At 48.6% G+C, this 27,988-nt stretch overlaps 12 protein-coding genes across 12 annotated transcripts; 7 read left to right on the top strand and 5 right to left on the bottom strand.

Annotated features, from left to right (window-relative positions):
* Positions 1 to 56: 56 nt before the first annotated feature.
* Positions 57 to 1,852, top strand: pyr9 (cytochrome P450 monooxygenase pyr9; the record flags this gene model as incomplete). Its single annotated transcript, XM_022632184.1, has 5 exons — positions 57 to 269; positions 326 to 439; positions 494 to 593; positions 649 to 717; positions 783 to 1,852. The coding sequence occupies 5 exons, from the start codon at positions 57 to 59 to the stop codon at positions 1,850 to 1,852; spliced, it is 1,566 nt and encodes a 521-aa protein (XP_022488019.1).
* Positions 1,853 to 2,324: 472 nt separating this feature from the next.
* On the top strand, positions 2,325 to 5,285 carry pyr5 (FAD-dependent monooxygenase pyr5; the record flags this gene model as incomplete). Its single annotated transcript, XM_022632239.1, has 6 exons — positions 2,325 to 2,845; positions 3,610 to 3,847; positions 3,942 to 4,230; positions 4,319 to 4,701; positions 4,765 to 5,140; positions 5,278 to 5,285. 6 exons carry the CDS (start codon positions 2,325 to 2,327, stop codon positions 5,283 to 5,285), a joined length of 1,815 nt encoding a protein of 604 aa, XP_022487829.1.
* Positions 5,286 to 5,597: 312 nt separating this feature from the next.
* pyr6 (polyprenyltransferase pyr6) lies at positions 5,598 to 6,773 on the top strand (the record flags this gene model as incomplete). The annotated part of the gene is made up of 3 exons (XM_022632447.1): positions 5,598 to 5,694; positions 5,746 to 6,037; positions 6,116 to 6,773. 3 exons carry the CDS (start codon positions 5,598 to 5,600, stop codon positions 6,771 to 6,773), a joined length of 1,047 nt encoding a protein of 348 aa, XP_022487958.1.
* A 163-nt stretch (positions 6,774 to 6,936) lies between these two features.
* On the bottom strand, positions 6,937 to 8,508 carry pyr7 (O-acetyltransferase pyr7; the record flags this gene model as incomplete). Its single annotated transcript, XM_022632160.1, has 1 exon — positions 6,937 to 8,508. The coding sequence occupies one exon, from the start codon at positions 8,506 to 8,508 to the stop codon at positions 6,937 to 6,939; it is 1,572 nt and encodes a 523-aa protein (XP_022487692.1).
* Positions 8,509 to 9,617: 1,109 nt separating this feature from the next.
* pyr8 (acetyltransferase pyr8) lies at positions 9,618 to 10,992 on the top strand (the record flags this gene model as incomplete). The annotated part of the gene is made up of 2 exons (XM_022632094.1): positions 9,618 to 10,411; positions 10,482 to 10,992. The coding sequence occupies 2 exons, from the start codon at positions 9,618 to 9,620 to the stop codon at positions 10,990 to 10,992; spliced, it is 1,305 nt and encodes a 434-aa protein (XP_022487698.1).
* Positions 10,993 to 12,380: 1,388 nt separating this feature from the next.
* PENARI_c010G08102 (uncharacterized protein) lies at positions 12,381 to 12,615 on the top strand (the record flags this gene model as incomplete). Its single annotated transcript, XM_022632323.1, has 3 exons — positions 12,381 to 12,389; positions 12,453 to 12,467; positions 12,544 to 12,615. The coding sequence occupies 3 exons, from the start codon at positions 12,381 to 12,383 to the stop codon at positions 12,613 to 12,615; spliced, it is 96 nt and encodes a 31-aa protein (XP_022487786.1).
* Positions 12,616 to 12,790: 175 nt separating this feature from the next.
* Positions 12,791 to 13,464, bottom strand: PENARI_c010G09437 (uncharacterized protein; the record flags this gene model as incomplete). Its single annotated transcript, XM_022632368.1, has 3 exons — positions 12,791 to 12,861; positions 12,922 to 13,020; positions 13,350 to 13,464. The coding sequence occupies 3 exons, from the start codon at positions 13,462 to 13,464 to the stop codon at positions 12,791 to 12,793; spliced, it is 285 nt and encodes a 94-aa protein (XP_022487916.1).
* A 2,183-nt stretch (positions 13,465 to 15,647) lies between these two features.
* On the bottom strand, positions 15,648 to 17,089 carry PENARI_c010G07817 (uncharacterized protein; the record flags this gene model as incomplete). Its single annotated transcript, XM_022632308.1, has 4 exons — positions 15,648 to 16,458; positions 16,528 to 16,657; positions 16,721 to 16,853; positions 16,916 to 17,089. 4 exons carry the CDS (start codon positions 17,087 to 17,089, stop codon positions 15,648 to 15,650), a joined length of 1,248 nt encoding a protein of 415 aa, XP_022487904.1.
* Positions 17,090 to 18,841: 1,752 nt separating this feature from the next.
* Positions 18,842 to 19,801, bottom strand: PENARI_c010G00061 (phytanoyl-CoA dioxygenase family protein; the record flags this gene model as incomplete). The annotated part of the gene is made up of 1 exon (XM_022632087.1): positions 18,842 to 19,801. One exon carries the CDS (start codon positions 19,799 to 19,801, stop codon positions 18,842 to 18,844), a length of 960 nt encoding a protein of 319 aa, XP_022487856.1.
* Positions 19,802 to 21,405: 1,604 nt separating this feature from the next.
* On the top strand, positions 21,406 to 22,368 carry PENARI_c010G01937 (SDR family NAD(P)-dependent oxidoreductase; the record flags this gene model as incomplete). The annotated part of the gene is made up of 4 exons (XM_022632144.1): positions 21,406 to 21,426; positions 21,486 to 21,924; positions 21,997 to 22,083; positions 22,148 to 22,368. 4 exons carry the CDS (start codon positions 21,406 to 21,408, stop codon positions 22,366 to 22,368), a joined length of 768 nt encoding a protein of 255 aa, XP_022487815.1.
* Positions 22,369 to 23,719: 1,351 nt separating this feature from the next.
* Positions 23,720 to 24,616, top strand: PENARI_c010G00532 (phytanoyl-CoA dioxygenase family protein; the record flags this gene model as incomplete). Its single annotated transcript, XM_022632105.1, has 1 exon — positions 23,720 to 24,616. One exon carries the CDS (start codon positions 23,720 to 23,722, stop codon positions 24,614 to 24,616), a length of 897 nt encoding a protein of 298 aa, XP_022487828.1.
* Positions 24,617 to 26,108: 1,492 nt separating this feature from the next.
* On the bottom strand, positions 26,109 to 26,940 carry PENARI_c010G02081 (uncharacterized protein; the record flags this gene model as incomplete). The annotated part of the gene is made up of 3 exons (XM_022632149.1): positions 26,109 to 26,328; positions 26,423 to 26,576; positions 26,835 to 26,940. 3 exons carry the CDS (start codon positions 26,938 to 26,940, stop codon positions 26,109 to 26,111), a joined length of 480 nt encoding a protein of 159 aa, XP_022487784.1.
* Between the last annotated feature and the right edge of the window lie 1,048 nt (positions 26,941 to 27,988).

Here is a 27,988-nt window from a genome sequence, read left to right as displayed (position 1 = left end):
GGAGTGTTCTTTCGAGTGTCCTTTCACACGGTTTGTATTTTTAGAGCATTCCCACTATGATCAGGTTCGAAGATGCTTCCACAGGGGCTCTATGGGTGACTTGTGCGCTTGCAGTCGGCCTGTATTTCATTCGATCGAGACTACACGGCTACCGATTCGACGGGTTCCCCAGCGTCAATTCTCGAAAGCCCTGGGAAATTGTTGATGTCTTCGCGCAAAGAAGATTCCAACAGAACGGTCCCGAGTATCTGCAAGCTGGGTTTGCAAAGGTATGTTCCATAACCAACTGCACCATGGTGCGAATGGAGACTAAAGGGTACCACAGTCGCCCGTCTTTGGCGTGGTCACCGACCTGGGGCCAAAACTAGTTGTGTCTGGGGCCTTCATCGAGGAATTCAAAGATGAAAAGCTGTTGGACCATTACAGGGCGATGATCGAGGTGAGTGCGGTCTGAGTAGTGGGAGAATATCAGGCGCCAGCTTACTTGTCCGAGGACTTTATGGCAGAGATACCAGGTTTCGAGTCGATGTTTCTGGGGAATCTTCACAATACGATTCTTCGCGATGCCATTTCCGTCATCACACGCGAACTAGGTGATTATTTCCCTCTTACGGTCAGCTCATCCACCACTGACTCCTGTTTTGATAGAACAGTTGATGCCTCCCCTCTCGGATGAAGTGTCTGCGGCTATGGTAGATACCTGGACAGATTCATCAGGTGGGTCAAAGCAAACCTCCCAAGGGGAATCCCGAGAAAATCACAATTAATCTCGACCAATGTAGACTGGCACGAGGTGACACTGCTTCCCAGCATGCTGGGGTTGATCGCGAAAGTCTCATCTCTCGTCTTCGTGGGCGAACCGCTGTGCCGTAACCCAGCCTGGCTGGAGACAGTGGTCAATTTCACCATCATTCGACACCACGCAATACTAGCGCTCCACAAGTGCCCTGCTGTGCTTCGGCCCGTCCTTCACTGGTTTCTCCCTCCATGCCAGAAACTCCGGCGAGAGATCAGAACTGCACGGACACTGATTGATTCTACTCTAAAAGAATCAAGAAAGAATCCGCACAATGAGAAGTTCTCCAGCGTTGCCTGGGTCGACGCTTTCGCCAGCGGCAATAAGTATGATGCAGCCATGGTGCAGCTAAGACTGGCGAATGCGTCCATCCACTCCAGCGCCGATCTCTTGACCAAGGTGCTTATCAACCTATGCGAGCAGCCAGACTTGATTCAGGACCTCCGGGACGAGGTTATTTCCGCCCTCGGGGAGAATGGATGGCGAGCCTCGACACTGAACCAACTAAAGCTCCTTGATAGTGTTTTGAAAGAGAGCCAGCGACTGCATCCAATCACGACCGGTATGCGTCCTCAGCCGTCCAATCTGCGTGCATGCTCACCATTTATCTTAGCTTCATTTTCGCGCTTTACCCGGCAGACTATCAAGTTGGCCAATGGCACTGAGATTCCCACAGGAACGCCTGTTATGGTGACTAACGATGTCACCGGGGATGCTACCATCTATCCTCATCCCGATGTCTTCGATGGGTACCGGTACTTGAGAATGCGTGAAGGAGCCGACAAGGCCCGGGCACCGTTCACAACAACGGGCCAAAATCACCTGGGGTTTGGGTACGGGAAGTATGCCTGTCCTGGTCGATTCTTTGCTGCTACCGAGATCAAGATAGCGCTCTGCCATATCTTGTTGAAGTATGAATGGAGGCTGGTGAAGGACAGCCCGCATACTGTGCTCACAAGTGGGTTCGCGTCGTTCCGTGACCCACGAGCAAGGATAGAAGTCCGAAGACGCGCGCTGGTGGGAGAAGAGCTCGAAGTATTGACTACAAAGAAGTGAAGTAGAGGAAATCACGGAACCTTAATATCAGAACCCATTTTTCAAAAAAGAAGAATTGTGAGTTTCAAACCCCATAATCGATGGAAAATGGAAATATTAGGTTACAAGGTAGATGCGAATAAATTCTCGTACTCTATTGCTAGTATCACCCTGGATAAATTATGCATACTGCGGATCATTGTGAAACAGAAAAAGGCTCTAGTCCACAGCTGTATATGCCATCTTACAGTCTTGCAGGGGGAAACAAAGGGGTGAGTGTGGGTTTGACCCACGTATTTCCGTATGCTGTAGTTTGACGAGTGAATCCGACTATAAATCCGGCCCACCAGACACTGTATTCTCTTGGACATCCGTTTCGAAAGCAATTTTTCGACAGCAAATCCCGGCAACGTCGTATCACCATCCTCGAGTGACATTCTCCTTCCAGGTCTTGCTTCATTTCTCACAGCATTCTACAAAGAAAGCTACTACCATGGACGGGTGGTCGGACATCTCATCGGCGCCTCCCGAGTACAGAGATGTTGCCTGGATAGCAGATCGGGCTCTGTTGGCCCAAGGATTAGGATGGTCAATCAACTACGTGGCCATGATATACCAATCGTACAAGGACCGCACCTACGGTATGGCCATCCTGCCACTGTGCTGCAACTTCGCGTGGGAATTCGTCTACAGCGTCATCTACCCTTCTCAAAATCCCACCGAGAGGGCCGTCCTCACAACATGGATGGTCCTGAACCTCTTCCTCATGTACACTGCCATCAAGTTCGCTCCCAATGAATGGCAGCACGCCCCGCTCGTCCGGCAGAGTCTTCCAGTGATCTTCCCTGTGGCGATCGCGGCCTTTACGGCGGGCCATCTGGCATTGGCTGCGACGGTGGGAGTGGGCAAGGCGGCCAACTGGGGCTCCTTTCTGTGCTTTGAGCTATTGACCGCCGGTGCGGTGTGCCAGCTCATGAGTCGGGGGTCCAGCAGGGGGGCGTCGTATACGATCTGGTATGTTCTTCTTGCCTTGTGGATCTTGCTTCAGGGGTTCCTGGTGACTAATTTGGGTTGTCGTTGGAAGGCTTTCAAGATTTCTGGGCTCGTATATCGGTAGTATCTTTCTACATGTACGAGAAACCCATTGGCCGCATGAGTTTGACTGGATCAGTCACCCTTTCGTCGCCTGGCATGGTATAATGTGTTTCTCGCTGGATATTGCTTATGTGGTTTTACTTTGGTTCATTCGTCGGCAGGAGCACCGGGGCAAATCGAGGAAAGCTATGTGATCGACAGAAGGACCATGCAGGGTGGTGGTATGGTGCTATGTACTTTCTACCGATCCGGGTGTTAAATGGCGGTGAGCACAAAATTGAGATCGACGGAGGACTTACATTGACTGAGTATTGAGATGGAAGAGCTGAACTATATGCAAGAACTATTGATAAGGCGTACGGATCTGCCCGATCCGATCGGGAATGCTTTGTTTGTGTGGGTCGGATGGCCTAAGAGCCTAGAACACGAAATATCATCATAGGATCCATCAAAGGTTTAGCATACGAGTAAATATTCCCTAGGACTAGCGGTATGAGGCTGTATAGAAGAGGTCAAGGGCTGGTTGCACGCGTAGCCATATTGACAGTATTGCGATAAATACCCCGATCTGGCAACTGCCTCGGAGATGGACGTCAGTCTCTTATTAGGTATCAGTTGTAAATTTATTTCTATATATGAAACTCAAGGTTTGTGTGTTTAGTTACCTTCCCATTCCCCTCCAGTGCGGCCATTGAGAGCATCATGAGAGTCATCATTGTCGGAGGATCTATCGCCGGCCTCTCCCTCGCCCACTGCTTGGAAAAGGCCAAGATTGACTATGTCCTTCTGGAGAAGAAGAAGGAAATTGCCCCCCAAGAAGGCGCATCAATCGGTATCATGCCCAATGGCGGTCGGATCATGGAACAGGTTGGACTATACCACCGGATTGAAGAGCTGATCGAGCCTTTGGTGAAGGCGCATGTAACCTACCCCGACGGCTTTCACTTTACAAGTCGGTATCCTGCACTGTTACAGCAGCGGCGAGTCGATATGCAATATCCACTTGCTGATCCAGGCTAATGTGAGAGGTCTTAGGTTTGGCTATCCGCTTGCGTTCTTGGATCGGCAGAAGTTCCTGCAGATCCTGGCGGCTGGACCGGTCCAATCCAGCCGAGTGAAACTAGATCACAAGGTCGAGAGCATCGAGGCCTCTCCTGATGGCGTCACGGTGAAAACAAGCAACGGGCACATCTATCAGGGCGATCTTGTCGTCGGCGCGGATGGAGTGCACAGTCGCGTACGAGCGGAGATGTGGCGATTGGCCAATGCCTCACAGGAGGACATCTTTGGGAGTGAAGACAAGGGTATCATCCCGCTGTGGCTTGTTTCCTTTCTTTTTTGCCTATCTTTTGACTTTGGACTTGGAAGGCTAATGCATTTATTGGTTTTCAGCGTTGACAATCAACTATGCCTGCATCTTTGGCATCTCGTCTCAAGTCGATCAACTTGACCCGGGCGAGCAAATCACCTGTTACAATGACGGGTGGAGTATCCTTAGTGTGATCGGACAGAATGGCAGGGTCTTTTGGTTCCTCTTTATTAAGCTGGAGAAGGAATACGTCTATGATGGATCGCACGAAAGCCTGCCTCACTTCAGCCGCGCAGACGCTCGAGTCCATTGCGAGAGACTGGCGCAGGAGCCGGTGTGGAAAGATGTCAAATTCGGCCAGGTCTGGGCTCGATGCGAAGTCTTTCAAATGACACCTTTGGAAGAAGGTCTACTCAGCAAATGGCACTGGAGGAACATCATCTGTATTGGAGACAGCATGCATAAGGTCAGCAGCCCAATATCACCCTTGATTTGCTGGATAAATTGACTCATAAACCCACCCATGCAGTTCGCACCCCATATCGGACAGGGTGCCAATTGCGCCATCGAGGATGCAGCTCAGCTCAGCAACAGGCTGCGCACTTGGCTGTACGTTTGTGGAAAGGACAATCAACCAGCAGCTGATGATCTGCCAGAGGTTCTGGCTAGATTCGTTGAGGATCGCCTCCGTCGGCTAGGACCGGTGGCCGTGGCAGCGCGATCCGCCATGCGTCTCCACGCGCGGGAAGGGCTCATAAGTCGGATCCGGGGACGCTATCTCTTGCCCTACGCTGGCGATAAACCGGCAGACTGGGCCTCCCGAGGAATTGCGGGTGGTATTACCTTGGATTTTGTAGAGCCACCCGCGCGGTCTGGCCCGGGCTGGATCCAGTTCAGCCAGTCGGGTAAGAGGACTTCGTTTCCTATGGCGGTGGCAGGTTTGTGCCTAGTGACTATTGTGGCCCGATTACTGTATTCTAAATTGGTTGCATAGTGGCAAGTTGCGTTATGATGGATCAATAGAAACCTTCATACATTTTAGGGCTTTGATAGATCACCTGCATGCGGCCCCTCAGTAAGACGACCATGAAGATGATCCACGCGATCTGCAAATTTAAAAAACGTCTATTGTTTCATACATATAATAGTACGAGCAGTCGTAGTGGGGCTGCTATGCATAGGGCGATTGCGATGAGTTGCTATCTCATACAGCGATCTTGTAATCTAGCATGTCATCCATTGCTCTGCATGTATTGAGCACATCTCAGCCCATCCATATATGGTCTCGTCGCCTCAAAAGGTTATAATCACACATTGCTTGATTCTTCGAGACCAGACTTGATTATTGATAAGTCAGTGATGATGGCTGGCTCTCAGTCCACGACACAGCTGGTTCGCACCCTCATTGATGTCTCCCGATTTGACAAATACAACTGTTTATTTGCTATATTCCCTGGAGGTAATCAAGATTCCTTCAACATACTACTACAATACTAACAATTCCACCCAGCCTGGTCCATCTTCCTTGCGGCTGCCTCACGACACGCCGATGGCGACCCCGTTCCCCTGGACTGGGTGCTTCACCGCGCAACACTGGCCTTTATGTACACGTATCTGCTGAGCGGCGCGGGAATGGTATGGAATGACTGGATCGACCGCGACATTGATGCCCAGGTCGCCCGCACCAAGAACCGCCCACTCGCCTCCGGTCGGCTTTCCACCCGAACTGCCCTCATCTGGATGCTAGTCCAGTACGCGGCCTCGGTCTGGCTGATGGACAGCATGTTGAGCGGGCAGAAAGTGTACGTCCACCCTCACCATAATCAAATCAATCATCCTGTTAGTTGAAAACTGACGTAAAACCCCCTCATTCTCTCTAGATGGACATTCATGCTCCCCCTCACAACCGGTATCGTCTTGTACCCCTTCGGCAAGCGACCCACATCGCGCAAGCTGGGCATCTACCCACAGTACATCCTCGGTGCAAGCAGCGCCCTCACCATCCTCCCAGCCTGGGCCTCCGTCTACGAAGGCAGTGTTTCCTTAAAGGACCTGGGCGTGCAGTGTCTCCCGCTCTGCGTCTTCCTGTTTCTGTGGACCGTCTACTTCAACACCGCCTACAGCTACCAGGATATCAAGGACGACTGTAAGCTCAATGTAAATTCGTCATACGTCCTCGCAGGGAGCTATGTGCGCGGATTGCTCCTCTTACAGGCTCTTGCTGTGGTGCTGGTGATCCCTTGGATTCTGCATGCCAGCGGGTCCGCTTGGCTCTGGTTCTCGTGGCTGGGGGTGTGGACAGCGTCCCTCGGCGAGCAGCTGTATCTTTTTGATGTCAAGGATCCGAGTAGTGGTGGCAAGGTTCATCGGCGGAATTTTGCGCTGGGTATTTGGAATGTTCTGGCTTGCTTTGTTGAGCTGCTGCTTGTTTCGGGTTCTCTGGAGTGGTTCTCTGATTTTGATAAAGAGTTTGAGGGTTTTGGCATGGGTAAATGGTTGTTGCGCGATGTTGGCACGGATAGTGGGTATTATCCGTAAATCTTCGTTAATATCCGAGGGAAACAGCCTATGTCTCTCATTCATTACTTCTTATGGAATTTCAATTGCGAGACTGCTCCAGAACATTACAGCGCAAGGATAGAAAGGTCAACCATTCGAAATTCTCGCTCTACTCTGTCACATTTTGTTACACATGCATAGGTTACTCCCATGGTTGCCCTCCTGTAGCCCAGCAAAACAAGGGATCCTTTGCTACCAGGTTCTGATCATCACGGTTCAGAGTCAGATGCAAGTCCCACGGCTCCGTACTCGCCAGACCATCCTGACGCTTTGGAAGGATAAAACACATCCCCCCCAAGACAGGCAAATGCAGCTGGAACCCTCGAGGTTGCGCTCCCAGACTCTCACCAAAATCCAGTCCGAAGATTCCAAAATTCCTGAAGCTGCTCAAGGGGATGGGAACTCCCCGGAATCCGATCTCCGCCCAGTCGGTCTGCGACTGGAGATGGGATAGAGCGCCTTGGATGTAGTCTGCGTCGACTGCCAGGAGACTCTGGCGTATACGAGCTGCAATCTGCGTGAGCTCTTCCAGACACTCCTGGCTCAATTCCACCGGAGGATCCGCGCCATCGACCGGGGCCTCATTCCTCCTAGCTGGGATCGGCGTGTATGTCAGTAGCACCATGTTTCCAAGATAGTCGTCAAAGGCTGGTGTTTGGAAATTGCCGCGCATGTCCACTGCAAGCGACAGTTCGGTGGATTTACCAGCCAATTGTCCCGCTTGCCGAAGTATCATTCCCATCAGGGCGCACACAATGTCGTTATTGGACAGGAACCCCGGATTCGGCCTACCATCAGCTCGGGCAGACGCTTGCCCCCTTAGCAGGGCATTGCAAGCCCCCTTCAAATACTGGATCTTAGAACCGGGAATCGTCACTCGCCAGGTTACAAGCTCGGTGGCTCTCGCCCGGAGGAATCCCGACCAATTCTCTGCGAGTAGTGCTGCCCAGTCTCCGAGGCCGCAATAGTGCTGGCTGAAATCCGCCCTCGAAGAACCAGAACTGCTTTCTGAGACAAGACGCTCAATCTCCGATCGTAACTGCCGGTCTGGCGGCGCATTTGCAGAAGACATCGCCCTCGGATCCCTGCAGCAATCGGCTAAAAGGCCCAAGACTCGCGCAGCGCCTGCGCCATCCATTGCAGCATGGTGAAACGTCATGGCGAGAATGATCCCATCGCGCATAACATTTGCTTGAAAGCGTAGAATCGGCCTTCGTGGCAACGAAAGATCCATGTCGATTGGCAACGGCGCCAGCCGACTCATGATCTCCTGCTCCTCGGCGCCCGTTAGGAGGCATTTTGAATGGAGTTCCCTGATCGACTCGACTTGGGAATGCCGTGTCTGGAGCATAGGGAACTGGACAAGCGACTCTGGGGCTTCTGGTTCGATCTGCCAAGTATACTTCCTTTGGCTGAACTCCGACCGGCGAGTCACGTCCCCTGCGAGGAAGGGGTGGACCTTCAGCAGCAGTTTGATGCCGTCTTCTAGGACACGAATACTTTCCCCTGGCTGCGTGGTCTGGAAGAACAGCAGAAAGCTGACGTTCATTCCGAGGGGATTGTGGTCGAGAGAAGATAGAGGGTATGGAGAGCGGTTGCTGGGGTCCCTTATAGCATCGCACATGCCATCTTCACATGGACCATGAAGTTTAACAAGTCCCTCTTGAACCTGATGCCCTTGATTGACTGGGGAGCGTATTCCCTGGGTGTTCATGATTTTCGTGTGTTATCCTACCGAGTTGAGTTAGTTGTGTCTTACTCGATCACTTGTTGTTTTTAATCTATGAACGTCTCGTTTCGCTATCTATACCTTTTTTGTATTCCGTTATCACAAGCCGAAATTCTTTAGTCTCTGCATTTTGCTGCACTATTATAGTTTCCTTGATTTGGTATATGTGGATCCCTCGCAGATCTCTCGGGCGTGAGCCGTATGCGTTCTTGATGCAAGCTGCATGAAGCTTCACATAGTGTATACAGGTCATTAGTTATCCTGACCGACTTTTCAGCTGCATATTACGAGAGGTACATGAAGATCAATCGCAAGAATCAGGAGGGTTGGTGGTAATCAAACCAGCTAAATTCGTCCCTATTAGGGTTTAGACACTCAGACAATAACATATGAGTGGTGGGAGTGGCAGACACTTACATCTAGATAAATAAGTCTATTTTACTAATCGGGAAATCTTATTATTAATACTAAATTAAGATGTCAAAACTATATGCTAAATAATTAGATACCAGCATTTATTTTCCAAGTCCTTTTTGATCAGCTTGATTCACACCTTACTCGTTCTAGATCCTGACAACAACAAAACTCCTGCCATGTCATCACATATGACCTGGCCATGAAGGAGGACAACCTCTGACACAAGGTGGAATTCTCAGCCTCGAGTATCACTATCAAGGCCAATCATCCTACTTCACAGAAAAGCCACGTCTAATTCTTGAGTCTACCCCTCTTCGATCCACAACCCAGCTCAGCCGAGTGGAATCTGCATTCGTTGGCTAGTAAGCTGAGAACTGAGTTTGGCCGAACTACGCCATCTGGGGCACAATGCAAACTTAGGCCGACGATCATGTACTGTGTCAGTCTCTATTGAAGTAGCAGCTAGGTTCCTCTACTGCTTGTAAGCGAAAAGAGGTAAATAGGTGACGGGAGCATCCGAACCAACGGCTCGTATGCATCCACATCCCTTGCATCGTACAGATAGAGAAAAAGCACGAGTATATTATGTACACTGGGATTACTTGACCCCTATATTACTTTCTTCCTGCAGACCACTTCTCACTGGGGGATTGTCGGTTACAGCAATAACAACAATAATGGAATCCCTAGTGACGAATCCGTTGTGGCCCAACATTGCCCATGAGCTAGCACTTTACCTATCTTTTACGGTGCCAACCGCCTTTCTCCTCATAACAACTCAAAAGTCATCCTCTGTTCGACGGGCCTGGGCACCATGCGTTCTTTACATCCTGTACCGATTCTCCCTTCGGGTACCCTCTCTGACGACGAGTCAATTCCTGAAAGGCGTGGCAGCGGGGTTACCAACCGTGGCTGCTCTGCAATGCCTCAACCTTCTCCTAATCACGAACCTGGACCAAACTGATCTGCTACGGGCAAATTTGTACGGTCCGTCTGCAGGTCTGCTTTCTCGCCTTTGTCATACCTGGGCATTGTTGCTCAACTTCCGCGGAATCGGCACGACCTGGGAGGTCAGGAATATACCCCAACATGCAGCGTATCTCCAACCAAACGGCAAGGACCAACCGCTGAGCTGGAAGCGGTATGTCTTGCGGGAAAGTGCCATCATCATATGGCAGTACCTGCTCCTTGATTTCATCTACGAGTCGACCAAGGACACGTCCCCCGAGGACTTGGCGCAACTCTTCGGCCCCGGCTTGGAATTCAAGTATCTCGACGCAACGTTCCAACAGTGGATGGGGCGCGTCTCCGTGGGGATCTTCTCCTGGCTTGTGCCCTCCCGCGTCTGTCTTAACATTACTTCCCGCATTTACTTCCTCATCATGGTGACCTTGGGCATTTCTTCGCCAGAGTCTTGTCGGCCGGGCTTCGGCAGATTGCGGGATGTATGCACCATCCGTGGATTCTGGGGGTAAGTAGACTTCCCCGGCACTTTTGCAGAGCAAGCTAGGCGCTCATATTCATCTACTAACCCACCACAGCAAGTTCTGGCACCAATCCTTCCGCTGGCCACTTACGTCTGTGGGCAACTATATCGCAAGAGACATCCTCGGGCTTCTCCGTCCCTCGCTCTTGGAACGCTACACCAACATCTTCTTCACCTTTTTCACATCCGGCGTACTGCATCTTGCCTGCGATGCTATTCTAGGCATCCCGCCGTCCACATCCGGCGCCATGCAGTTCTTCTGCTCGTTTCCGCTTGCTATCATGATCGAGGACGGGGTTCAGGAAGTTTGGCGAAGAGCGACGGGCCGGAACAAGGACGATGATCGCGTAGTGCCGCTCTGGCAGAGGCTCCTGGGGTTTCTTTGGGTAGGTGTCTGGATGAGTGTCACATCTCCGTGGTACTTATACCCAGCTGCGCGGCAACAGTCGGAGAAGAACTGGATGGTACCGGTCAGTGTTGCGGAGGAAATTGGCCTAGGGGCTGTGCAAAAGATTTTGCTGGGTTATGGCTTGTTCGTGTACTGGATGGTTGGTGGGGAGATTTAAAGTTATGTGTCGGGATCGTTGATAGTTGTTGAATATATTTTTATGTATACTTTTTTGTTCTGCGTAGTTATTATCAAATAGGTATTGTAGTGGTGGAGCCGGTGACAGTAGTACATTAGTGACCTGAGGTATCACAAATGCCTCAGGAGAGATGCAGTCTTCTCCCTCGAGAGATAGGAGTATCATCCATCCATCCCAATATGACTACAGCTTTCCACCAGATTCTTCATTCATGATATAGCCTCATTTCCAGTACGGTAGCCACCTACAAAGACCGCTCACTACGCCTGAGCTGGGCATGGGAGTGGTTGGTTGCGTCCTCTCTCCATTGATGTCGACCCGTCTGCTATGCCAGACTTTAGAATCTCATCTCTACAATATTATAAGGGCTTTCATTCTTACAAAGGTGGCTTTGGCCAAAAGGGGCCAGGAAGCGAAAACAGTAGATGGAAAAACAGTCTATATATAACCTCGCTTATCCAATAAAATGCGACCTATTTAAAGGTTCAACTCGCCATTAGTTTCCACCCTGTTGTCTGAAAGGTAAAATTGCTTTGGACTTAATTACCACGACTCCTAGGCTAAGCCATGGTACCCAGTTAACGGGCAATGACACTGGCAGTTGGCGAATAAGGCTGAAAAAACAGTTTACATATTGAACCATGGAACCTCGACCCTAAATCGTCAATTTCGTATATTATGTCCATATCCTATCGTGAACCATATTATACTAAATGAAGCCATTCCTGCTGTTTGCCGGAAGAGGCCAGCCAAGCATGTCCGGCGGCTTCCACATTGGGCCATACCGAGCAACATGCTGTGCCTTCCAAGGTTATAAAAACTTCCAATACTCCCGTGCATATTCCATGCTTAAAGAGAAAAAGGAAATTATTTGGAATGCCCTGGGTCACACCTTCCCCTAGCCTTTGCAAGTTTCTATTTCTTTTCCTCTGACATTGACATGTTCCCGAGGTGGTCCAGTAGATCACCCGCTTCCGCCGACTCGGCGAAAGAAATGATTTCGGTAAACAACCAGTCAATTTTCCAACCCTTTCTTTCTTCTTAAGCGGGGATTGATGTCTTCAAGAAGCCTTTCGCTCACTCTGTATCCTTCGCATATATCCTGTTTCATAAGCAATCGTCAGTTTTCCATCTTTTTATGAGTACCACAACGCAGCCGTCGCAGACCGATGGCAAGGCGCCGTCGACAACTTCGATATCTTCGGTAATCAAAATGCCCGACAACAATTTTCTACATTCGTACAGTCCCCCCGAGTCGGAGAAGAAAGCAACGGGGACCCGGAGCCTTGTCGTGGTGATGCACCATCCGACGACACTGGCGCCGCCGGCTTCACTCTACTGATGACCGTCGTGACACTGGCCTGAGCATGTTCCTGGTACGAGCTTGTCAATGAACCTTAGAATCTAGGTGCAAACTAACAATCGACTTTCATGATTAGGTTTCGTTGGATATGGTGAGTAGCTTCATGCATCGAACTCTTCCACTTTCTAAAATCCATGCGAGAAAGCTAACAAGCATGTATGCCTCAGACAATTGTTGCAACAGCGATCCCAAAGATCACAGATGACTACACAGCGTTACAAAATCCGGGCCTCCTTTAAAGAGCCTCGACCATGGATATGATAGCTAAACCATTGTCTCCGACCAAAAATGAAAACACTGAGAGCAGGGTAATATGGATGAGACCAAAGCCTGCAGAAGGTCTCGCTACATTCTAGCAAAGATTCGATTGCCCAAGTTCGCTATTTCCGATACCATGCCCGTGGCAAGGGACTCTCATGTGCACTCTTCGACATCTTGTTTCGCATGCGAGTTCATGAGGAGGGCGACGATTAGACCGTACAGGCCTTATGCACGTATTAGCTTCTCATTCGGCGTATTTCCCGAAGATATGATCTCGTTCTTACCAAGAACTTCAGCGAAGATGAGTATCAGAATCATGCCGACATATAATCTTGGCTGCTGAGCTGTTCCACGGACTCCGGCATCAGACGCCAATAGCGAAACTAAAATCATGATACAAGGATTATCTCAGCTATGTCTCGGGACTTCTCTGTAACGCAACTTACCCAGATGCTAAGCCGGCAAGGCCGACGGAGAGACCCGCACAAAACTGAATCAAGCCTGTATATAAGGGGAGATTCTGCTTCAGATCATTTGCGACAAGAACAGAAACGACTAAGCCATAGATCCCGATAATACCAGCCATCACAACCGGAACTATGTCTATTGAACCACGTCTGGGTTAGCGTCGCAGTCTCAAGTAATGAAAATGACTCGTTTTTTAACGGCAAACCCTTTCTGCAAACTCTTCCGGCACTCGGACGTGACATACTCTTTACAACCAAGTCGGGTCGCAAGACAGCCGTCGAGCAAACGCCAACGCCGGCCTTAGCAGTTCCGTAGGCAGCACCGAAGCAAGTGAAGACAATTGCGCAGACGCAGCCCATAGAGCCGACAAATGGCTGGGGTTTCAAAGTTAGCCACTGAAATTGGGGCAGCGAATTTAGACATGGTGAGGGACGAGGGCATGAGCTTTGGCTGATGCTTAGGTCGTCACGTTCGAATCAGCCACGAGGGAGGGCGAACTCACGGCATAGACAGGACTGAAAGAAGATCCAATGAGTACGGATCAGATGCAGGACATTAGAAGTGCAGAGAAAAAGATTGCAAGAGAAAGGGATCAGATGAAATGCGCGGGGTCCACGAGCTTTGCTTACCACAATTCTGAAACCATTTGCTGATAGATTTGGCTATTTGAGCGCTTGAGGCGGACAGCTTAAGAGAGATTTTAGAAGACAAGAACACAGTTATAAGAGACGACGGATGTTATAGACGTTGCCGCAAATAACTGAGAGAAGAGCTTTGAGTGGCACGATTGGACGACTGAGATGGAACTTCCCACGCCAAGTCTGCCTGTGGCCACGCTTCCAGAAGGCACCCCTGTTGAGCCCACTGTTCTCGTATGTTACCATAGTGACCGTACAGTTGACGTATTCTAAACTTGTGTTTTCCCACTACAATTAACTACTACACTACTAGTAAACTCTCTACACTCACCATCATTATGGCTAAGGAATACGAATCACCGTGGAAACCTCACGAGAGACCTTGTATTCAAGTTTTCATCGATACTACGCCTATTGAGATAGACTAATAGTTTCGAAGGCCTGGAGAATGCTAAGCTTCATAATGCGGTGGATAAGCGTATACTTCGCGACCAAATGTAGCGCCTGAAGTATATGTATGTGGATTGCATATCAATACAATCCGACCCTGAAGATATTGTACGAATGGATATTTAAAAGAATACGTGTGAAAGCGGATGCGTAAACTATTGGAGAATGAGAAATGGAGATGTACTAATGACTGTGAATTCCCATGACTTTCCACATTATCTCAAACATCACGATAGTATCTGTTCAGTGGCTGGGCTCTACCGAACGCCATCTGCCCCGCAAATTGTTTATTGACGGTACTTTCTTATTGAAGCGAATAGATCATTAAAGCATCGTATCTAGTGGTTTTAAAGAGATTACAAAAGGTGCGGTTTTTTGCGCGTTGTCTATATCCCTTATGATTAAATCTTATAATGTTCATTTGAAAACAAAGAAATCATAGCGAGGCTAGGGAAAACTGGTCACTACTTTGCCAAATAAGTGGGTCGATTGATTACCGTCAATTTACCACTTTCAAGCCCTTTAAAATAGCACTGGACTATAGTTTACCTGCCACTTTTGTTTATAGGATCTTACTATCTTAGGAGACATTTTCATTATTGGAAAAGCTAAAGGGAGGGGTGCACCATACGAGCAGAGTGCCTAAGCTGCCTATATCACGATTCAAATTGACGGGAAACAGAGGGAGATAAAAACACGAACAGAGGCAAGCTACACTTTGGTCAAAATCATGGCTGCGAAGCTTTGAAATAAATGATTTGTTAAACGGACTTCATGAGTAGATCGAATATTGATCAGAGAGGTCACAGATTGTTGAACTACCAACCTCAATGGCTGCACGCGAACATAATGAGAGCGAATGGTTAAGGGCGCTACATTTGGGGCCTGGCCCGGAACGAATAGAAATAAACGGACGTCTTCTAAGAAAAATAAACTTTCATTCATGATAGTAAGTGATTCAGTCTGTGACCTTGTACTGTAGGAACCTGAGGAATAGACAAAAGTGTTCGCCTTGTATCAGCGGGACTTCGCTATAATGGCGACTTAGTTGCGGAAGATCGCAAGAGGTGATTAATGAACCTACGTGCCGGGCTTGAGTACAGTAGCTGACATGTTCGGCTTCTACAATATGTGTGTGTGAATTCATTTACCGTAACCCCTCACAAATGAACGTTAAATAACCACTGACCTAAAATACGGATCCGCACTCAGCAAAACGAAGGGACGGACCTATATAGCTAGGTAGTCTCTGCATTCGCATGATAATATAGGGAAAACCCAAACCAAGGGAGAAACCTATAGCAAGAGAGCAGGAAATCAACACAGAATTATAACCAGTCACCCCAAACCGCAGTAAGCTAGGACTTCACCATAACGCACCAACAAGACATCTCTGCTGAACTTTATCCATTGTCCAATTCTCATTATCAAATTCAGACCCCTGTCCCAGCTGATCAAGCAAGCTGCTTCTTTCGGACCACCTCCAAGACGGTAAGAAGAGTGCCGTTTAATGGATCACGCCAAACCTTCTGCAATTCAAGCCCGACTGACTCTAGAAGGGATCTGAAATGTCCCTCTGATCGCTCCAACGATGAAAACACTGCCATCATGATCATGTCAGATGTAGCATCCGTATATGGAACCTTTCCTAATTGGTCCGAGAAGACACAGTCACAGATGAGAAGAGTCGACTGATCATTCATGGCAGCTTGAATGTGCTGTAGGATGATCAATGCCTCCTTATCTGGCCAATTATGAATCACCCTCGAGAGAACATAGAGGCTAGCACCATGAACCGGCTGGGGATCGAAAAAGCTGTGCCCCATCTTTTCAATTTGAGACGCATTTTCATGCGTGCGACACAGAGGCACATCCTTGTACTCTCCTTGGATCACATCGGGGATGTCCTGCAGGATAAGCCGAGCTTGTGGTGTGGGGAGTCTGTGCAGAAAGGCATTCAGCACTTTGCCAGAGTTACCACCGACATCAACCAAAGTAACATCGCTCGAGCCGGATGCAAACTTGTCCAGAAACCAATTTTGGGGGAGATAGTGTGCCCATACACTATCATTCAGGCTTTCGCTGGCTGCCATCACCTGATGGAATGCATCACGTTCAGCCTTCCTGTGGTTGAGCCAGTCATAAACAGGCAAATCAGTGTCGTGCGCATCTTGGAAGAGTCCCATTTTGGCATTTTCTGGTAGCGTATTTCCCGTCTTTTGGAAATAGGCAGGGAGTCTGCTAAAAACTGGCAGAGTGAGGCCACTATTTGCCAATTGAGATTGTATTAGTTGTCTGTTTTACAAAGTGATTTTCCAATAAACTGCGACTTACCTGAGCAAAATGACTGTATCATAAGCACCAGTTCCTGAGCGAAAGCTCTTTGTGAAGGTATTGGCTTTACACCTTCCCTCGGGTGTCACGTCAAACATGTCAAACGTGATAAGAAACCTCATAATCCGATCTAAGAGTGTCTCGTTAGCCCGTGCTATAGGTGACGGTCAACCTGAGTGATTCTATTTCTTACATATCAGTACTTGGTCAGTCTTTGTGCGCGTGGCAATTTCCGAGACATCGAACTCTTGCACCGAATCGTCTTCATTGAAAAGAGTGAAGATCCCAATATCAATTGCCAGCCTGAGAATGGTAGGTAGTATGAACTACGAAATATTAGTTAGAAGCAGTTGACACCCATGACTTGTAGTCAACCCGAGGAACTAACATCAAACGACCCTTTTAGCAGCCGATCCTGTGGGGTTTCCACGCATGCAGAGAGCTTTGCACATGCCTGGTAAAGGTTTTGCTGCTCTGTTCGGGTGAGGCCTGTTTGTATAGATGGGGACGATGCAGCTTGGCTCAGGGTACTCAGAAGACCGGGGTAATCCATTTTAGCCATGACCAAGTGATGAGATCTACGGATGATAGAACTCGGATAAAAGCTGATGAGATGGTTAATTCAGGGAAGAAAGAAGAAGAAGAAGCTAGCTACACTAAAACGTACATCACCTGAAGTAGATGGAAGCGGTCGGGCGACTTCCCCACTTCCACAACATCATGCCGATATCTAATAGCAAAAGGAGCACGACAAAAAGGGAAGATGGAGGCACTCAGCAGCCAATGACTGAGTCGAGACGTTCACATGTATGTTTTATACCAATATCTGACTGGTTTGTGGTCCCACCTTCTTGCGGATGCTGGGAAATGAGGCGCCGGACCAAAAAATGCAAAGGGGCCTGATAAGCAAAGCACAGAGTCCTATCTGGCATGTGTAATTAATGTGCTTTTCGAGTGCCATACCCATTCCCTCGATACAAGGATGCAGCTAGTTCTAGCGCTAAGGGCTGACACTCCCGCAGATGTGACTTCAGTCCGCGCCAGGCTAACGCAGACAAGATATAGATGGCTGACCTGCAAGGGAAAAGTCGCCGGGAGTCCGATAGCCACATTTTACATTCGGTTGATAATTTCTAGTCCGTTCTCCGCTAGGGTATGTCTGATGCATACAAAAGGAACCTCAGAGATATAGAGCAGCCGAAGGCACTAATCCGATCCACAATACTCGACGGAAATATTAAAGACAAAGCTGGACGCGCATATATATGCATGATGCTTGCACGGTGAAGTTGATATATCCATTGAGATCGATCATATGTGGCTGTCCGGGCATACTGAGAACTATCGGGACGTAGACCAATGTTGATCAGTATCGCTTGGGTTTCTCAATGACTAGACAGTCGTACTGTAGTTGGTTCCAAGGTCGGAGTAGACGGGACTGGATCATCATTGCCCTGATTTTACAGTCGTGTAACGTTCAATCTGTATGGTGTGTGCGGCCCCCATCTTACCAGGAGGGGAGACATTCTTTTGGGTACCGGGCCCAGAACGCAGAAACTGCATTCTGGAACTGCGGCGAAGTTGGGAAGTTGGCATCGTTGGCCCTTGTGCGCTCACCCTGCGCATTCAAGGGACGGCGAGGTGATCGGGATACAGAAGGATGTGGATCTATAGAAATAAAGACAAATAGATTCGGAGAGAAATGAGAGAAATAGAGAAACTGCTAAGAACAACTATCTACTTCCCTGGTGGGGGAAAGCCTGCACTCAGACCAACTTCCATAACACGAGGCAACAAGTGTCGCCATTGGAAGTCGAAAAAACCGTAAATCCCGTCACTGAAGGGAAAAAATATGACCCGTGTGTGCTCCTTGCCGTCTTCACCCACTATGGGGGTCGTGGGACTTTGCAACGACATTGATGGCCTTCCGACGGAGGTAAGCTCCTGAAGTTGTTTGAGCCTGTTTAACCCACAGAGTCCCGGTAATGTGGTACTACACTCTTGCTTGATATCAGACAGGATAGTATTGCAGTATACTTTCAATGAGTATTCTGAGAACCTATGGTCTCCGAAGCAAATGCAAAATCACTTATCGAGACTGATAAATTCCCTGCCATGTGTAAGGATGGTACTATGACTATTCGCAAAGACTATACTAGGAAAAGACAGCATATTGGCTCTAGGTAACGGCTAAGCGCACTAAGAAAGACGAAGAAGCCGGAAGCAGAGACACACAACTCAAAGGATAGACTAACAGACACTCTTGCCAATGCTGAACCAGGTCGGACACCCACCCCCACTCCTTTCCCTACTTTCACATCCCGTTGCCCAGCGGCTGGTTGGCCTTCAACTGCAGTGCATCTTCGAGGAGCTTTGATCCTGCATTATGGAGGCCGGTCACGTTCGGGTGGATGACCTGCTTGGCTTCTTCGAGGAGCTTAGATCCTGAAGCATGCAAGCGGGACTCGTTCGAGTGACCAGGTTTTACAGACCTCCAGCCAACCATTTTCTGAGCAAGTGGGGTCATGGTCTCAACAACCGCGCGTGGCATGGCCATGTAAGTCTCAAAGGGAGTAATCTGGCAGCTGCTAAAGAAAACCAACACCGCACGTCGCGGGTCAGGAACGTCCACAGGGTGTGCCCCTCCGGCATGTATCACACCCTGGGCTAGAACAAGCACATCCCCGGCCTTCATCTCCGTTGACACGGTCTGAGCATCCGTCAGATCCCCGATCTCCGGCCATTTGTGACTTCCAAGAATGACGCGAGTCCCGCCATTATCTCGTTTAAAGTCTGTCAGGGCAAGGATGAAACTTGTGGTAATTGGCGGTGCGCCAGGCTTCTGGTGGGAAAGCAGAGGGTGGCTCCCTTCGTCGCGGTGCAGGTTTTGGGCAGTCGTGCCTGGGTGAAGCTCTCTCAGGAATGCCGCGGTTAGCCAGTAGTCTCCGGTCTCTTGGAAGATCTTTTTGGCTAGGCCGTGGAGAACAGGGCTGTTCAGAATATCATTTCGGAAGGTGTTGCTGATTCCCGGCAGATTGAATACGTAGTTTGACTGAAGGTGGAACTGAAGCTCCTGGTTCGTCTTCGCTGTCATTTCGGCAGCCTTTGCAGCTGGATCCAGCTCCCGGTTGAAGCGGCTAATTGTGTCGTCGGAGAAGACGCCTTCGAGAATCACCGCCCCGTCGTCTTCGAGGACTTGGCAGACCACGTTTGGGTCTGCATCAGCTGGAACCCTTCCAATTTGTGCTTTGGAGGAAGGGTCGGGACGAGTCATAGTGAGAGAAGCCTTAAATGCTTTATCAATTGGAGAAAGAGGTCGACCAGAATAAGTCCAATGTCAACTTGCTTGAACAGGAAACATAGATGGGTGGAAGCACGGTTTATGTCAGTAGCATCACGCCAACTCCCTGCGGCAAGAGCGACATCCTTTTACGCCGGAACTTCCCCCTCACACACCCACCCAACCTTTCCGCCACAATAGAAAGATTTTGCGTCGGTGGTTGGTCGGGAGGGAGGGGGTTCAAGTCGAACTACCGAGCTTCACAAGCATTCCTAACCCATGTCCCATCTGTATGTCTGCGGGTTTGTGTTCATCCAAATGCGAGGGTGTCATGTAAGGGTGATGACTCCGTAGCCTTTGGTAAACCAGAAGCTGTGGCCTCGCAGCCAGGCTCATCCTTATTGGATATTGCCTTTTCGTTCTCGGGGGCTGTGAGGGCATCATGGCTGACGCAGATGCAGTCTGGCGGTGAACGGCCTGGGAGCATCAATAGTTCTGGCGTAGTATGCCGAGTTTACCACCAAGTACCTACCTCAGTGTCTCCTTCATGTCGCTATGCATGGCATGCCACGCAAGAAGTCATGTTAGTTGTTCATCCGCCCTGCATATTGAGTCGTAAAGTACGATGCAATGATAATACAGACCTAAAGAGGAAACGAGAAAAGAAAGTAGAGTGAGATACCCCGGACAATCTACCTAATTCACTACAGTGCCTCGGCGTTAATACGTCGTTGAGAAAGAGTATGACAGCTGATAACAACAGATACCTCGCAAGCAAGTCTAGATTGTGCACTACCATATAGAATCAAGATTCCTCCTCGCCTACACAAAGGGCTTACTGCATGATCTGGTGAATTCTTGCAAAATGCCTGGAACCCAGGCGGGCGATAGGATACCAGATTAGACTCCAGAGGTCGGCTTGGGAATAGTTTATTTTACGTAGCCATCTGTTGCAGGTGGAACGCTGCACTGCGGTAATAGCTTAGCTGCAAAGAGATGCAAATGCAAGACTCACATATTGTTGTGGAAGTCGGCCTCAGGGCAGGCTTTCCCCCACCATGCAGGTAGTAGACCTATTTCTTCCTGCACCATATCTTCATATCTTCGGATATCATCATTTTCCAGAAATCTGCATAACTATCGTATCCAGTATTTCTATCATAAATGCAAGATTTACATATGCAGCCCGAGAATTGCTTCTACTGGCCATTTACAATGCATTCCTGGGTCTAGACACGGGCGATAGCTGCGGTGACCAAGGGTATTGGGCGTCACACCTTTTGGAAGGACTTATGGTTTTCTTTTTTTACTGTCTTTTTGGCAGGATATTGTGACGCTTTCATGCAACAGGTGGATCTTTCAGCACAATACCTTGCTCCGAGAAATAGTGTAAACCCACATTGAGGGCTGTGGATTAGATACGCTCGCGACTTACCGCTGTTTCACATATTGTGTTCTAGTCGCACAACAAAGCAATCCCTGCAATTTGCTATCGTCCATATACTTCCCTGCAATAATCCCAATAGGAAGCTTCTCCTGTTGCCGCAATTCCAACCCAGAAGCCACAAAAAGGTATCAGCAGGAGCATTACGAGGACTATGGGATTACTTCAAGGCCGAGTACGTGTGATATACCAGCTCTCATTAATGTACAACGACAACTAACGGCGTTATAACAGGTAGTCATTGTTACAGGAAGCTCCTCGGGAATCGGTCTCGCGACAGCGACACAGGCAATAAAAGAAGGCGCCCAAGTGTTCGGAGTAGACATCTCGACCTATCCTCCGTCATTAGCAGACGAGCCCAGCTTTCGATTTTTCCAGTGCGACTTGACCACCAATGGTTCTTCCCGGGCGATCGTGCAAGCTTGCTTGGAGGCATACGGGGAGAAAGTCGACGCCCTCTTTAACATAGCGGGCGTGATGGACAACCACGGCAGTGTCGATACTCTGACGAACGAGAGCTGGGAGCGCTGCTTGGCAGTCAACTTGACCGCACCAGTTGAGTTGATGCGCGAAGTGATTCCAATTATGCGAAGGGAGAAGAGCGGAAGCATCGTGAATTTGGCTAGTAAAGCAGGTACCTCCGGCGCAGCATCCGGGGTGGCCTACACTGCGAGTGCGTAATCAGACCCGAGTCACTTCGCGGAATTGTGTCCCCGGGTACACTTTACTGACAGTCTTTGTTCAGGCAAGCATGGTCTGATCGGCGCGACCAAGAATGTTGCATGGAGATACAAAGATGAGAATATCCGATGCAATGCGGTCTGCCCTGGAGGTATAAGAAAATATGACCTCTTTCTTTTATGAGTGAATAGCTTACCCAGTATAAACCGTAATAGGAGTCCTGACACCTATGCGGAATAGCTCGGATCCAACTACCCTGGATTTTGAAGCGCTGGCGTCGATGCGGCCAGTTCATAGCGCCCATATGGCTCCCGAGCAGGGGCCATATATCAAGGCAGAGGAGATCGCCACGACAATAGTTTTTCTGGCCTCAGATTCCAGCCTTAGAATCAATGGTGCAGTTGTGCCCATTGACAACGCCTGGTCGACAATCTAGGTTATTTGTTGATAGCCATTGGCAGAGAGACATCTACATTTATATATCACCACCATTGTTTTGGTCATGATCTTGCGAGCAACAGAGAAAACTGATTCTATTATTGAAGTGCTTGTAGTGTTGCAATATACTCCCTGTAATGAAGTCAAGGGGCTCACACCCAATATCCACTTTTACGACGGGGCAAAACATAACCTTGGAATTCGCTCGAGCGGACCACCTAACGAAAAACGCGTCAATGAATTGGACCATCCAATCCTTGAATGGCTTTCTCTCTAAAAAACCATCATTTTTTACGGTATCGATATTGATGAGATCTATCACTTTGACGAGACCGGTTTTGCCATGGATTTAAACACGAATAGAGAGGTGTAGATGGTCCGACTATTTATTGTCCCGGTCATGAAGATGTCGAATGTGCTTGTACGAGGAGTACTATGTCAAGTCCAGCGAAATGTTCAAGTCTAGTCTCTCCCCCAATGAAAATTTTTTAAAAGAAAAGAAATATCTGCTGAGCTATATTCCATATGGAAGAATCAATGCCGATCATCATATTCATGCCCGGTGCTGCATGGATCTCAACACATGATGATATATCACACAAACTTACATATGTGACTGTCACATAGACCGCGAAAATTATTAAGTAGAGGCGGCGGAGTAAACTTGGAGGACAGGGAAGCTGAAAAGAGAGACATCGTGGAATAGTAAAACGTGTCTCAGCGCAATGCGTATCAGGATCTTCCTATTTTCTTAAAGGTGGTAATGATGATCAAACAGCCGAGTCACTCAAATCTTCAACTTTCGGCTTGAGAGCATATACCATGTAGGATGGTATGAATGGCAAGTTACATCTATCTAGCTGGTTATTTGGAGTAATGCTAGCCCTACATTTCAGAACGATCAGAATGCACATATGCATATTCTGAGGAAACGGCGGTAGTCTTTGTAGCTGATACAACAGTAGCAGTGGGTCTGTTCAAGTGTGGATCAAGTCGCTTGCATAAAATACTGGAGAATCCCTTAGCCCTTGCTTTTTGACTGCGGAGTTGTTATGGCTCCATATGAGGTACCCTGAGCATTGGTCATTTCATGACCTCATACCATGCCTATCACCCTGGGCCCTGCCTAGCCTATCTGTCTATCGGCTGATAACTTATCTTCCTTTTCTGCTAGCCCTGCAGCTCTCTATTTATCCTTGGTTACCAGATAACTTCACAGAGATTGGCCTCCCCATTTCCAGCTCAGTTTCCCACCCATACAGGTCAAACTGCATCTTCCTCAAAGACTCAAGTCATATATCTCACCCTACCTCGCCCCCAACATCGTCTTGTCTAATCAGTGGATAAAGATGCAACGCCTTTCGGCAACAGCCGACTTTGACGCCATCTTTCAGGCGTTCCAGGAAGATGGCGGAGTGATCATCAAAGGACTTCTAAGCCCATCCGAGGTCGCAAGTTTCAATCGCGAAATCCAACCTGCAATGGACAAGCTCTATACCAGAACAATCCAGAATGATGATAAAGCCGTGAAAATAATGGGTGACAACCGAACAAAACGATTTAACAACGCGGTCTGCGAGAGCGAAACATTCCGGCGGACGATCATAGAGAAAGATCTCGTGCATAAAATGTCCGACGCGGCCTTGAACCAGCACAGTGGAACAGGGTACTGGTTGAGCAGTACACAGGTGATCGAGCTCGAGCCGGGTGCTCCGGCTCAATTTCTCCACCGGGACCAGGAGATGATCAGATTCTGGAATTCCCTGGGCCCTTCCGCACCGGAGGCCATGATGAATTGCTTTGTCGCTCTGACTCCTTTTACAGAGGCCAACGGCGCGACACGCCTTGTCCTAGGAAGCCACCGATGGCCGAAGTTTGTTGGGTGTAGAGAACCCGGCTTCGAAGGCTACGAAGGAGTGGAATCAGTACCTCTCGAAATGGACACTGGTGACTGTTTTTTCATGTCGGCGAAGTTACTCCACGGGGGTGGCCACAACTCAACTACCACGGAAAAACGCCGTGGGCTGTCCATTACGTTAATTCGTCATGACTTGACACCATATCAAGCATATGCTGTAACAACCCCACTTGATATTGTCGCTTCTTTGTCCTTTAGGGCCCAGGGCCTGTATGGATTCCGCAGTCCCCATTGGGCTGAAGACAACTGGTGTTACAGCTCGTGGGCAGCCGACGAGGTTGATGTTGGAACGCGTCTCGGCCTTCCGACGAATGGTTACAAAAATTAAGGGTAGATTTCCCTTTCTGAGGGCAATATCTACTGAATCAACTGCCGGTCTCGCGTTTTTTATTTTCATTTCCAATCTTGTTGTTTGAACTTCGCTCAAAATTAGGAATTACCAGTTCTATATTGTTAACCGGGCATGACGATTCAACCTCCTCATGGAACTGGTGTCATGGGCTCCTCGTGCGAGGTACCTAATTTCAACCTTTCGGTTTCTCTATTGTTGTGAAAGTCGGTCTAAATGCAGGCTTTCCCTCACCAGGTGTAGGCAGTGGTTCAATTTGTTTAGCTTCTTCCTTTTCTCACCTTCCACTACCTTCGCGAATATCATCATTCATTTCTGAGAACATGCATATACAGTAGCCTGCTTTTTCATCAATATTCGCATTACAGAATGGCAGCACAATCTTGTCTGAAGTAGTCCCCAGATTATATATAGCGTTGTGCATTACTCCCCTTGTTGGCACATTTCTCAGAATGTGGACCACGCATTGTCTATAAAGATCATGGCACTATTAAGTGTGATCAATTCTCTCTGATGAATATAGACGACAATATGGAAGAAGAAGAGAAACTAACCGAGGAACTATCTACTTCCCTGGGTGGGGAAAGCCTGCACTCAGACCGACTTCCTCAACAGATAGTACATTGCAATGGGTCACAAAGTGGGGGAACAGGCTCTGCCTACTTGGTATTGCAAGCCTCCATGTCTAATGCGATACTATCAATATTGTCACAGCCAAGGCAGCTGACCGTGCTTGCTTTTTTCATTATGCTAGGATAATCCAGGCCCTTGCCTTGCTCTACCGACATGCTACAAGAATTTCATCTTGAGTGGTTGACATCGTGCTCATTCTAGCTTGACCGATATTACTAGATCTATCCAGAACTGCACATGTGTGATGGTCGCTGTTGCAGGTCTTGAAAGATATTGGTACGACAGCATCGAAGAGGTAAGGGGAGGCTGCAGGCAGCCTTTAGCCCTTACTTGCACCGATTGCCATCTCTTACTCAAATGGATTCTTGACTTGCCTGACTCGGACTAAGTCCGGTATGAGCATGCACTCAGGCCGAAGGGCGGGGAGTACCTTGGGTAGAAACCAATGCTGTGAAAATGGGGGAGTATCCTACCAGTCTATTGTCGGTCACTAGTTTCCAAGCGGGACTTCTGAAAGATCACAGATCACTATCATTTTCAATGATAGCCGTTGCGGGATATTAATGTAAGGAATCTAAACACCAAGCATAAAACAACGATCACTCCAGCAGAACCATGGATAGTAGGTTAGAAGTGGAATATAGCTACCATTGGCGGTCTATCTGCATTAAACACGACTGAGCGCGCCCTTATATACCACCCTACGGTTTTACATCGTCTTTGTACCCATGTACCAACATCTGATCTAAAATCTTAGATTTGATCCGCCCAGTCTAATGCCACTCGCTAATGTCCCCACACACCCGACCGTCATTGACCAGTCTGATTCGTGAATCAATTATCGTTTCTTGTCGGCAAGGTTGGTTGTGTTATGACTTGCAGCCTCTTTGTCTCGAATATGGCGCAAGACAAATATATAGCATAACTCAACTATCGTGGTAGTTGCGACGAACCATTTCATTAGGGCGGTGTCCAAGAAGCCAAAGACCTGTGGCCAGTATGTTACCCTAAAATGCGCATTGAAACCGGCTGCCAGATTGCCGATGAATCGAGAGGCCCTACGTCAATTGGTTAGTAACCTGCGTATGTTTCATCGGGACCAAGGAAGGGGGCCCGATTGGGTGGTTGGGGGGTTGCCTTGATATCACTCACCACATTGTATAAGAAGTACCCCGAGAGCTACCACGAATTATCAGCTGGCAGAGAGACCCCACGGTGAGCAGAAGATAGCAAAAGCAAGCTACCACTGTCGCAGCAACACCCGGTCCGAGGGTCGCGGCCGCGGCCAGTTGGCCCAGGATGCATGCTACCATTGTCAGGGCAAATATTAGTGGAATATTTTCCCGGACTAATGGAGCATGTTGCCACTCATTTGGCGCATATCGGATTGCACATAGCATGATGCCCGGGTTCAGAAGTAACCAGGTGACGATCATGATCCATTGATAAGTGTCATTGCAGGGATAGACCAGTGTATAGACAATCTCCCATGATAAATTCAAACACATCGGAAATATCGCCATCCCATATGTACGGTCTTTGACCGATCTATGGATTGAATCACCATAATTGATTGCCCAGCCAATGGTCTCGATAATGGTAGCAACATTCGCAAACCAAGCGACAGCCTGGTATTCCGGAGGCGGGATAGCACCAATAAACCAGTCCATGACAAGCCCAATCCGTATGAAATAACCTTGTTCGGAGAAATTGAACTGGCGTCAGGTCGTGAAGATACGTGTCTGATGTGAATGGCTCGGGATGAATGAACAGATGATGATAAATCAATGAATGGTATTTAGATGCGTGCGGAGAGAAGAGAAAAACTACTGAGCTACAGAACTAGATATGAAAAAGTAGGTGGTCACATGGACGCCGATCTAAGAAAGAGACGGGGCATGTGCATGCTCACCGAACAGAATGATTGATTTCTGAGATTTGGGTGGGGGTTTGCATCTTGATTGATTTTGCAAGGGGGTAGAGCCCAGGCCCATATCCCACGGTCGAACTATGTATCCCTACCTACTTAATCGGCAGCATTATTGAAATGCGTGACGCCCGCGGGTCGGCTGAATCGAATACTCTGATGGCGTTTTGTTTATGAAATGCAGGCCGCGTGGCCCTATCGACAATGCATTCTAACGACAGTACACTATTACTTTGCTGCGTAAACATGGCATGTTTGACGGTGCGTTGATGCTGTAAACTCGCTGACCGCTAGTCTATCCTACATACGGTTGGGTTAGGGCCCATTGATAGGGCTCCGGGCTTACCTCTTGAGATAAGCCACGTTGTAGACGAGAGAAGGAAGGACACCGCGAAGGGGAAACACTAAAGTATGCTTGAGGCGTCTAGTAGGCATAGGTCGAATACAAAAGTTCCAAATCGATAGACACCCTGGGAATTACATGCAGATCGGTTCAGTCTGTCAATCATGGCTTTTGAGGACCGACTCTGGAGAGTCACCTCGGACTACTGGCAGAATAAAACAGGGAAGTCATTGGCAAGAGCCATCCGGTAGTCCAGGCCCCCGAGTGGGTTAAATATGTTGATTGACTCCATCAACCTCGCAATATGGATTTCTGAGATATTACAAGCGGTCATATAGAGCAAATATGAAATGATCAACATCTTCTCAAATCAGCCCCATCTAGAGCAGCGATCAATGTGAGTTTGGAAAATCTGCTTCTCTACGATGAGTCCTGTTGTGTCCGTCTG

Source organism: Penicillium arizonense (genome assembly GCF_001773325.1).
Source record: "Penicillium arizonense strain CBS 141311 chromosome Unknown PENARI_contig010, whole genome shotgun sequence".
Taxonomy (NCBI): domain Eukaryota; kingdom Fungi; phylum Ascomycota; class Eurotiomycetes; order Eurotiales; family Aspergillaceae; genus Penicillium; species Penicillium arizonense.
This window is presented reverse-complemented; position numbering and strand designations above follow the sequence as displayed.